This window comes from Myotis yumanensis, unplaced genomic scaffold, assembly GCF_028538775.1.
Source record: "Myotis yumanensis isolate MYYU_CA2020_CCGP unplaced genomic scaffold, mMyoYum1.0.hap1 SCAF_5, whole genome shotgun sequence".
NCBI classification, from domain to species: Eukaryota; Metazoa; Chordata; class Mammalia; order Chiroptera; family Vespertilionidae; genus Myotis; species Myotis yumanensis.
In genome coordinates, this window is record NW_027223756.1 from 23,056,440 (window position 1) to 23,066,989 (window position 10,550).

Sequence of the window (10,550 nt, forward strand, 5' to 3'; positions counted from 1 at the left end):
AGACATGAAAGGTCTCCTCAATACTCCACTGCCCAGGATAGTTGGAGGTCCCTGGCACAAGGTCCAGAGCTGTCTCCTTTGCCTGCTCCTGAGACAATCGGAAACACCATGTCTTTTTAGGTACTCCCCCATTTCTCCCTGAGGCCCTTGCCTCGATTCCTGCAGGAACGGAACAGAAACAGTGGAAGATCCAACTGTATGGATGCACAATGCCAGATGCTCACTTGTCCTACAGCATATGGCCCAGTTGACCCACCTTAGAAAAAAAAGAAAAGGAAGGGAGATGTGACCTGCTTTTGTGACTGGTAACTCATTTAAGGAGCATGTGTTAGGGCCTCAGGAGGGGATAGAGTAGCTGTGTGGGAGGAAGGCACTGAGGCATTGTGTGCTGGGCTGAGCAGACCTTGGGAGGCCCAACATTTAGATCCATCAACATCAAACCTCAGCAGGGGGCTTTGGTGAAGAAAGCATGAAGCTGTCTGGAAGACTTGGCGGGTGGGCAGAGTAGCCTTTGGCAGGCATTCCGAAGAGGCAACAGCATGAGGAAACAGTAGGAACGAACACAGTAGAAAGAGCATATCATGTTCCACAATGCTAATGAGCACCTTCAGCCAGAATGCAAAATGTGGAAGCAGCTGAAGAACAGAGCAGGTGGCAGCGACAGATGAGGTGATGGATGCCATTGGCAGTCCAGTGTCTTTGCAGTTGTGCAACAGGGAAGAGATGTTATCATACCTGAGTTTCTTCCTGTTACCTGAACTTTCTGCCTCTATCTTCCTTTTTGTAAAGAACAATTGTTCTTATATCAAGGAGTAAATGTTAACATTAGAAAATAGGAAAATAACCAAAAAAAAAATGAAGATGTGAAATCTTAAAACCCCAAAATAACTATTAAATATATATTGAATTATTATATCATTCCAGTTCAATGTGTTCCTTGATCAAGCTCTGGAACCTATATGCATAATTCTCTAGGGTTGAAAAGGCTGCTACAGGGAAGGCAATCCCACACTCAGGAGCACATGTACATGTCCCTATTGTCATATTTAATCACATTTTTGTGGTATATATTGTTTTCTGCTTTTTTTCCACTTAGAAATGTACTGTGACATTTTCTTGATCTTTTGCAGATGCCCATATGTGACTCAGTTCCCTTTAAATGGTGGTGCCTAAAGTATATATGTTATTCCTAGTCTGTTCTGATTAGTTTATAGTATTGTGTGTTCTCACTCTATCCTTCTCCAAACCTGAATTTTCCACTTTTCATTGGTGTAGCAAAAGATAATATAAGACTATGGTCAGATCCACCCTTTGACACATTAACTTAAAAATTCTGAGTTGTTTTAAAATGGGATGCCATGAGCATATTCTTCACTCACGAGTATGTCTATAACCTCTCTCATTCCCAATTTCAGTAGGATTAGAAGAAATATTTTTGTGTGATTTATAGTTCAGGAAATCGACCACAGATACTCTCCTTAAGACAAGAATCACATACACGAGACAAGCCAGACAGTTACTGCTGAGATTCTTTTATTGAAGAATTAAACCCATATATTTGTCCCACAGCATCCCCGGGAAACAGGTTCTCTATGTGGAATCTGCTAAAGGAAACTTGGTGAGCTTGAGCATCAGCGAGACTCGCATCGTCCATAATTGGCCAAATAAAGGGCACCACGGCTCTTCCTACAAAAGAAATCATTTTTTAAAAGAAAGGTAAAGGTTTTGGAAATCTTAAATTAAAAGTTTCATATTTTTAGATCAGTTCAGTCAAATGAGTACACAGCATGAAAGATGAACAGTTAGCCACTAAGCTTAAGCAAGGTTAATTAAAAAAAAACTTCAATGTGCTAGTAAAAACCAGTGTCAAGAGCCCCCTCCCCGCAAAAATTCTGTGAATTTTTCTTTTGTCTGTCATTTAAAAATACTGTAAGAAGTCTCTCATTTTCTAGCTTCCATTTCTTCCTACTATCCACTTTCTCTCTTCCTCTCTCTTTCCTTCTTCTTTTTATAAAACATTATGATCATCAGTGAACCATCTCACTCTTATGTTTCATAGCAGCATCTTATTTGGAAGCCAAGATTGTCTCTGGCTCTCTGAGAAAGGCTATTTCTGCAAATAATATTTTGAATTCAGCACTTACGCAACACCGTTGCAAAACAAACATTTGTTGGCATACTCTACTCCATCAGATCCACAGTGAGGCATATATTCCATGGTGCATGCCTCAGAGAATTTGGTGCATTCAACCTGCCCATGTCCCCCCCAAAAAAAAGAAAAAAGAAAAGAAAAAGAAAAGAAAGAACAATTTCAGATCATTAAACCATAGAAAATAAACTTTTGAAAGACCTTCAAGGATTATTTAGTTCAGAATTCCATATGCAAAAGAACATTCTCCAAAGTTTATATAATCTGACCTAACAATGGTGGGATGATCATCACAGCAAGGGAGAGCTCAGTTCAGGTATAAGGCTTCCCTCTCACTCCTCTACATTAGAGTGACAGATACATCCTATGGATTCTATCTTGTACTTAATTTCCAAATTAGTCCTCTCCTTACCAGACTGTCGTTCCCTTTAATCCAGCCCTCAACAGGTCCTGCCTACACATCTGCAGTTATCTGCCAATGTACTGCCCAGCCTCCATGCTTTATTGGGGATTTCAGTCCTCCTCCACATTGATGCAGAGTGATTTTTTTTTAACAAATCAACTTAGATCTTGTTCTTCAAAAACTTAACGGACTTCCCCATCAACAGAAAGTCCCCTCATGACCTGTGCTCATCTCTCCATTCTTATCTGCTCTGCCACTTACGCGAGGCCATTTAAGGACTGAATTCCCTGAGAGTTTCCTGCTCCTGAAAGTCCCTGTGACTTTGCTTATGGTGTTTCTCCTCTTACATGACGTTACCCACTTTATCCATCAACCCAGCTCCTGTTCCTCCTTTAAAGTCAGGTCACGGACTTTTATAAGTTTCTCTCTCCCACCCATGGAATTGGGTTAGGTACCTCTCCTTAAATTAAACTGTCTTTTACATGTTAACAGTTCTCCTCTCTTATTCTAATTATTGACATCCCACTCACATAGCTCTTTACCCCTAAATTATCTCTATATTTCTTTTGAATTTTTTGTGCTTTTAAAAAATAACTTTCTTTATTGTTATGAGAATAACCGTGAGTCCCTAATTCCCTTGAACTCCTTTTTGAAACCTGCTAATTAGTTGCAGTGTTAGAAAATAAGCACGTGGTTCAGCCAGTGTGGCTCAGTGTTTGAGTGTTGACCTATGAACCTGGAGGTCACAGTTCGATTTCCAGGCAGGACACATGCCCAGGTTGCAGGTTCAGTCTCATCATGGATGTTTTTATCTCTCTCTCCCTCTCTCTTCCTCTCTGAAATCAATAAAAATATTTTTAAAAAATAAAAGAAAAGAAGCACATGTATACCAACCTGCCCCAATTAAGGGCTATGAGTAAAGTTTCTGAAGTCCTCCTCTGGGTAAATAAATTAACTGTACTTCAGGTCATCTGTTTAGGCTGGCCAAATGTCTTACCTATGACCATACATGGTATAGATAATTTTTAAATGACATATCTTAAAATAGTTTTTCCCATAGGAAAATGAGGAATTAGTGTAACATTTTATATTAAGAATAAATAAAATTTCTGAATATACTTACACATCGCCCATCATGAAGTTTTCTGAGTATACGTCCTTGTTCTCTGAAAGAGAAAATTTTATCTAATGGGTAAAGCAGTTACTTGATATTTCATAACCTACAGAATAAAATACAGTCATATGTCATTCGGTGTTGTCTGACTGGGACTGAGAATGAGGTGTTCTGGTTAATAGTCTACTCCAGTTGACTAATATTGACCATTAATATCTTTGGTGGGTAATAAAACATCCATCAAATAAAAACATAAGAAAATAAGATCAACACTAAAAGGACTATTAAAAAATAGTCCATGAATATTCAGATAAAAATCAAAGGAATAGTATAGTGTGAGAACATTTTTGCAATTAAGAAAAAATGCTCAAATCCATTTCTGACATTAGTGTGGGTAATTTTGTTACAGCTATTTCTCCTTTCTGAGTTAGATTCCTGACTTCTTTAAAGAGGATATGAGATATGAGATAATATAATCCATAAAATCTCCCCAGTTTTTAAACTCCTATTGTTTTAGTGGCGTATGAGTTTGCATATCCTAAAGACTATATCCTGAATAACAATTGCTATTACACTTGGCTATCCATTTCAGAAGGGCTAGAAAACGAGAGAAAATAAGGAAGAAAATCATGAGGAGAAAATAGAGCTCATTTCTATGTGTATTTACTCCATATCTACTGCTTAGCTAATGATTGACATGTTTTTATCACAGTAAATTCTAAACACTGTTGTAATTTATATCTTCTATAAGGGAATACTGAAGTGTTTAGTGGATTGGATGTTTATCTCATGCTACAGATTAACTAAATGCAGTTTGGATTCTAATCCATATGTCTGACTCCAAAGCCCATGATTTTAACAACTAATCATCAAATAGTGAATTAAAATAGCTAGAATGGCTGGTAATAACCATTCTCCTAGAAGCTGAGAGGTTGTTTCCAGTGAAGAGTATATATTGAACTTGTGGCAGTGGGGATTCCAACTGGTTCCAACTACCATTTGTACTCCCACTCTCTTCGCCAGACTTTTCCAGGCAACCATGAGAAGTAACATGAATTTCCTCTGGTGTGTGAAAGATAGAACAAAGCCTTGTAATCATGTCCATGGCTAACAGCCTACAGAGAGATAACTATCTTCTGAGTTCCTTAGAGATATAGCTAATTTTTTTAAATTTTAACAAAGCAATGCCCAAAGAGGATGGTCAAAAGGTAGGATTCGTCAAACCCCGTGTTTAACAACCAAGCAGATTTGGGCCAATGTGGATTTTGTGATCTTTAAAGGGGCTGGAGCTGGGCTCCAAATTGAATACCATACTTACTGTCTTAGCAAACAATACATGCATTCATTGCTGTAAGCTTGATTATCTGTGCCACATACTGGTTTAAACTCCCTTGTGCATGCAGGCTTGGAGCCTTTACCCTGGTATTTGGAGCAATCCACCTGTAATTGGAAGAAAAATAATGTCCTACATTCTCTTTCTTCAATTCTGTACTTATTCTCATATCAAAATGGAAAAAAGAGAGAAGAGAGTGGAAGGAGTATCCAGAAGATATTCTATTGGACCAGGTGCTGCACTACAAAAACTGATCAGACCTAGGACATTCCTTAAGTAAAATAAGAATTGGCTGTTTAAGCCCTGGCCAGATAGCTCAATTGATTAGAGCATCATTCTGATAAGAAGGTTGCAGGTTCAATCCCTAGTCAGGGCAACATAGAAGAATACCCCTCCCCCCCGCCCCCCCCCCCCCCCCACACACAAATAATTGGCTGTTTAAGAAGAAAATATTATTCTCTCCTTTTAGGGTTATAATGCAAGTCCAAAGGAATAATTAATGTGAAAAATAATCAGAAAAGTTTAATATGCTGCCCAAAAGTAAAATTTACTTTATCTGTTACTCCCTGTTTGCAAGGAGACTCCTTTTGTAACCTTTTAAGAAAGAGCCACCAGGAAAGAAGAGTAGGAACAGTATCACCCCCTGAGGAATCATTTTGGTTTACTGTGAGCCAGTTTAGCTACCTCCCTAGCTCATTTACACATTAGCTCTGATTTTGTTTGTACAAAGACCACACAGAGAAGGCTGTACTCACCGCTGTCCCAAATGCTTGATCACCAAAAGAGAGGGGAAGGAGATGTAATTGGAGAGAAGGAATTGGAGAAAGCAAATTCCATGGTTAGAAATGCAAAACTGGATTCATTGTTCACAGTAACTAAAACCATGTGTTGTAGTAAAATATAGAAATGTTTAAAGACGTTTAAAAATGCCAAAAAATGTTAAAAAGGTTTTAAAATGTTTGAGTTAACTTTCCTGAAACTTAAAGTGTGATATTAAGGACATGTTCCCCACTGCCCTGAAGGATTCGAACTTCAATTACTGACTTAGAGTGACTTGCCACGATAACCATATGTCTGATGACTTATATGCCGCCCCCTCCCCAGAGTGAAACCAAGTGTTGACAAGTTTGTTTTCTGATATGCCCTTTGGAACTAATGTTGAACTTGAGATCTTGCTATGCATTTTGTTTACCAGAATCCCCTTACTCCCCCAGCTGGACTGCCGTGGGTACTACAGGCTATTTAAAGGGTCCCCGAACACCATGCAAGTTGATCCCCGCTAGATCGCCCTGGTAAACGCTGATTGCGTTGATCCCTGCGCTGCACTGGTGGCTCTGATCGCGGGAAGTTTTTCTTCGCTGCCTTCAGTTTGGGCGCAGACCCTTTCCCACACCGCTTCGCTCCATGCCACAGGGATCTCTGAAGGCAGCGCTGCCCTGAAACTGAAACTTCGTTCCTGACCTGACCATCCAGCCAGAGAAGGTGCCGCTGCTGCCTGGAGAGGAAGCCAGGCTTTGGGAGCTCCCTTTAAGCCTGTACCCATGGCACCAGGGAAGTTTTGAGTAACAGTGTGCTATGTGCTGATAAGCTTGGTGCCCACGGCAATGATAAAAGGAGAATAAATTGCTGTGTGGATTGTAACTGTAACTATTTGTGTGGCATAATTCCTCCGGCAGTCATAAATATACTAATATAAGGTCAGATGAAATTGCCTGCCACGGTCCTACCAGCCCAAAGCAGTCTTTTTGCTTGTAACTGCTTTAAATGTCCGAGTACCTGCACGGTTAAGGGATAAACTCCCCTTTCTTTCTCGGACACCATTTCCCAACATCCCTTGCCCAGGCCAGACCTAAGAGAGGTCACTTCTTTACTCAGGGCCAAAGTCAGGGTGGAGACAGAGATGCATGTGATCTCTGGGGAAGAACCATGGGGAAATCTCTGGTCTTTGGAGGAAGGGCTGTCACAGGACTTCAAGAGTTCTTGTGGGCATGCCCAGGGCAAGGTTGGGTTATGGTCTCAACATTTCATGAGTGGTTTCTGAAAGGGCAAGTCAGAATCTTGAGGGATCCTGATCTGGAACTGGGTGAAGGGCCCACAATCCTTTTAATCTTCTCCATCTCTCTTCCTTTTCCTGAAGATCTGACCCTTCTCCCACTTTGTCAATCAGACCAATCCAAATAGATACTTCCTAAATTTTCTTCTAACTTCAGCATTCTACTCTTACTAAGGGCTGAATATATTGCAGTTAGCATAAAGGCACGAGTATTTAAAAGGATTCTTAACTCACCAGGTGGAGAGACAGCCCATGTAGTAGCTACTAGAGCAAGAACGGCAAGAGCAGTGATGGTCTTCATCATGGGGATGAATGAGGGTCTAGGGCTCTGCTGCTCTGAGGCAACAAGTCCAGAGAGAGAGACAGAGAAAAGGTAATCTGCCTAATACACTCGTGTGTATATATAGTGCACATATGCAATGCAGGGTCCCACCCTCATTAAAAATTGACCTTTACAATGATGATTGGCTGTTTACCCAAGCTAGGGTATTTTTTCATTGGTCAAGGAAATCTTCCTTATTATCTTGATTTATAGACAGTTGGTACAGTTACACCCTGAAACTCATCTACCAAAGGTGTTTTACGTAATAATCTTTTGATTTATCAGCAAATACAATGGCATGACTATATTTGAGAACAAATATCATAGGTGTAGTAAGAAGAAATAAAAATTAAAATGACATGTGTAAAGGGTATAAGTTTGCAAGGTGATGAATAACCACTAGATCTCATTGACATAAAAATGTCAAATCACTATGTTGTACACCTGAAACTAATATAAGTAATATATTTAAACTAATATACCAATTATACTTAAATAAAACATTTAAAAGGTTAGATTAAATACAGGAAAGTTGAAATAGAAAGTAAAAGCAACATTTCTTTAAAATGTACAATAGTAGGCAACAGGAATAGATAGCGTTGTAACACCTTGATTTTTCAGAGTATGAAGAACTATACAATGCTCTATGAAGGTTTGTTAAATGATTAAAATAAACTGGTGAATTTTATAGACCAGTATTGTTGCTACTTGGCAGATGGGACAACAAACTCAGAAAGATTAAATGTATTCTATTTAGCCCTAGCTGGCTTGGCTCAGTGGATAGAGCATTGGCCTACGAAATAAAAGGTACTGGGTTCAATTCCGGTCAAGGGCACATGCAGGCTCAACCCTCAGTAGGGGGCATGCAGGAGGCAGCCAATCAATTATTCTCTCTCATCATTGATGTTTCTATCTCTCTCTTCCTCTTCCTTCCTTTCTGAAATCAATAAAAAAAAATTTTTTTTTAATGTATTCTACTTAGTCACATAGTTCATGGTCAGGAGAGCTAGTTCTACAAAATCCTAGGCCTTAACTTCTCTCCTGAAATACATTTTCCCTTTATTAGGATATGTTACTTCAATAACTAAAATGGGTATTGAATAATCTGATTTTAGCATTCTTTCTCATGCCTCTTAAGATTATAAGCATGATATTTTGTTTAACACAAACTAATAAAAGAGTAATATGCTAATTAGACTGGATGTCTTCTGACATCCGTTCTGACAAAGCCGGAGTGTGGCCAGCCTGGAAACTGCCTGCGGCCCCTCACCCAGGCTGGCCCCACCCCCAATGGGAACCCCCCACCACAATCTGGGGCCCCCTTCAGGTGGCCCCCACCCGTGCACCAGGCCTCTATCCTATATAATAAGAGGGTACTATATAAATTCACCCTAATAGCAGAACGACCACTGGACCAGTCACTATGAGGCATACTGACCATCTCTTGGTCCCTTTCCCCAGCTGGCAGCCTATGATCACCTGATGGCCATCCAATAATTTCCAATTACTTAGAAATTCATCCCTATTATCTCATGTGGTCCTCACATTAGCGTTCCAGAAGATAGAATTAAAATAGAGTAAATTCCCAAAGGACAAACTCAAAGATTAGAGGAGTTAAGCAAATTCCCAAAGCACACAGCTACTGAGTGATAGGATCTTGACCCAAACTGGATCTTCTAATTTCAGATCTTATGATCTCACAGCACTCACTGCATTTGTTTCTAATTTTTTAAGGAGTGTCTCTCTCACTCATATTATTTATTTTTTCCAATGCCACCTCTTTCCCTCAGGTAGAGTCGTATAATCTCAGTAATACCATTGTGAAATTTGAATACTTATTACCTCACCCATATTTCAATGCTTCATCAATGTTTGAAATATGCATAATGCAATGAAATGCTCTCTAGAAGCTTCTCTGAATGGGATAAGTGATCTTCCTCTCAAGTTAGAGTGAAGCATTTCACTAGACTGACCATGTTCTAAGTAGATAGAAATAAGAACAATGGTTCACAGGATATTAGAGCTGGTGGGGCCCTGAACAAGCATCAGGATCTGTGGTTTCCAAACTTTTCATTGCTGTTGTTTACTTAAGAAATGGAGCGTTTTTCCTCCCAAAGGTAATTTTATGAGGCCAGTAATAAACTTAACAGATATTTTTAAAGGAAGTAACTTAAATAGAAGCAAGCTAGGACTCATGAATACCTACATTTTCTGCACAGACCTCAAGGTTGCATGTAAGTTCATTTGAGAACTTCTAAACTAGATTCCAAATAAAATAAAATAAAAAGTAAAATAAAATAAAAAGAGGAAGTGAGACCACTCAGTGAATCAGATCCCCTGAAACTGGTACAAGATTCTTTCTGGTTTGCCATACTTTCTCACATCACCACCCACCCTTGTGTCAATATGAGATTTCTGCCTCTACTTACTTTCCCAAAGAAGATGAGCGAGGATCTGCCACCTGATCCTAGACTCAGTTCTCCACTACTTATTGGACATCACCTTCTGGATATCCATAGCAGCTTCAAGGTCAACATTTCCCCCAGAAATCTTCATGCCAATTCCCATTTTTAATGGCTCCTCTCCAGTTTCACTCTGGTAAGCTTTGTCAGTGGTAACCAATACAGAAAAATGTAGGAGTTTTTATTCCTCTCTAATTTTAACATTCATATCTAATCTTCCACCAACTAAGTTTTATTTTGTGTGTACCTTCCTCTCCAGGAAAATTATAAGTTTTAAAATATTATTTCCTTATTTTTAATGCACAGTTCAAGAATAATTGTCTAGAAATCTACCTCCCATGTTCTTCCCTTTTTGGAAACTCTCATAGGCATGACAAAGAAATTAACCATCAATAAATTCTAACATGACTTCATTTTTCTTTTTTCCTTTTGTCACCTACTCAATAACTAAAGATTTGAAAACAGTATATAGAATTATGCTGAAGTCAGCATCAACACAATACATTGCCCAAATTAAAAGTCACTTCAAAGGATCCACACCCATTTCTATTAAGCCTGTTGCTTAGCAGGCTCAAGGTTTTTGTTTCAAAACAAATTGATTGGCTGGGATACTAGGGCAGCCAGCCCTAAATGTGGGTCTGTACTGCCATGACTCCCTAGCAGTCCCCACTGTGGTCCCCCACACAGTAGGTGTGAATTTCCATCAATAAATAT

At 39.3% G+C, this 10,550-nt stretch overlaps 1 protein-coding gene across 1 annotated transcript; it reads right to left on the reverse strand.

Moving 5' to 3' along the window:
• Positions 1-1,516: 1,516 nt before the first annotated feature.
• Positions 1,517-7,436, reverse strand: LOC139011624 (double-headed protease inhibitor, submandibular gland-like). The gene is made up of 6 exons (XM_070417124.1): positions 7,287-7,436; positions 5,755-5,768; positions 4,985-5,106; positions 3,676-3,718; positions 2,145-2,251; positions 1,517-1,686 (listed from the first exon to the last, which is right to left on the reverse strand). Exons 1-6 carry the CDS (start codon positions 7,354-7,356, stop codon positions 1,632-1,634), a joined length of 411 nt encoding a protein of 136 aa, XP_070273225.1. The 5' UTR covers positions 7,357-7,436; the 3' UTR covers positions 1,517-1,631.
• Positions 7,437-10,550: the final 3,114 nt, after the last annotated feature.

What these genes read in the sequence shown, in the direction of transcription:
- LOC139011624 (XM_070417124.1), bottom strand. Translation starts at nt 7,356, where the DNA reads ATGATGAAGACCATCACTGCTCTTGCCGTTCTTGCTCTAGTAGCTACT. An exon ending in ATGTATTGTTTGCTAAGACA is followed by an intron (nt 3,719 to 4,984) that starts GTAAGTATGGTA and finishes TTTCTCTTTCAG; the next exon opens with AGAACAAGGACGTATACTCA. An exon ending in TTGTTTTGCAACGGTGTTGC is followed by an intron (nt 1,687 to 2,144) that starts GTAAGTGCTGAA and finishes TTTCTTTTGTAG; the next exon opens with GAAGAGCCGTGGTGCCCTTT.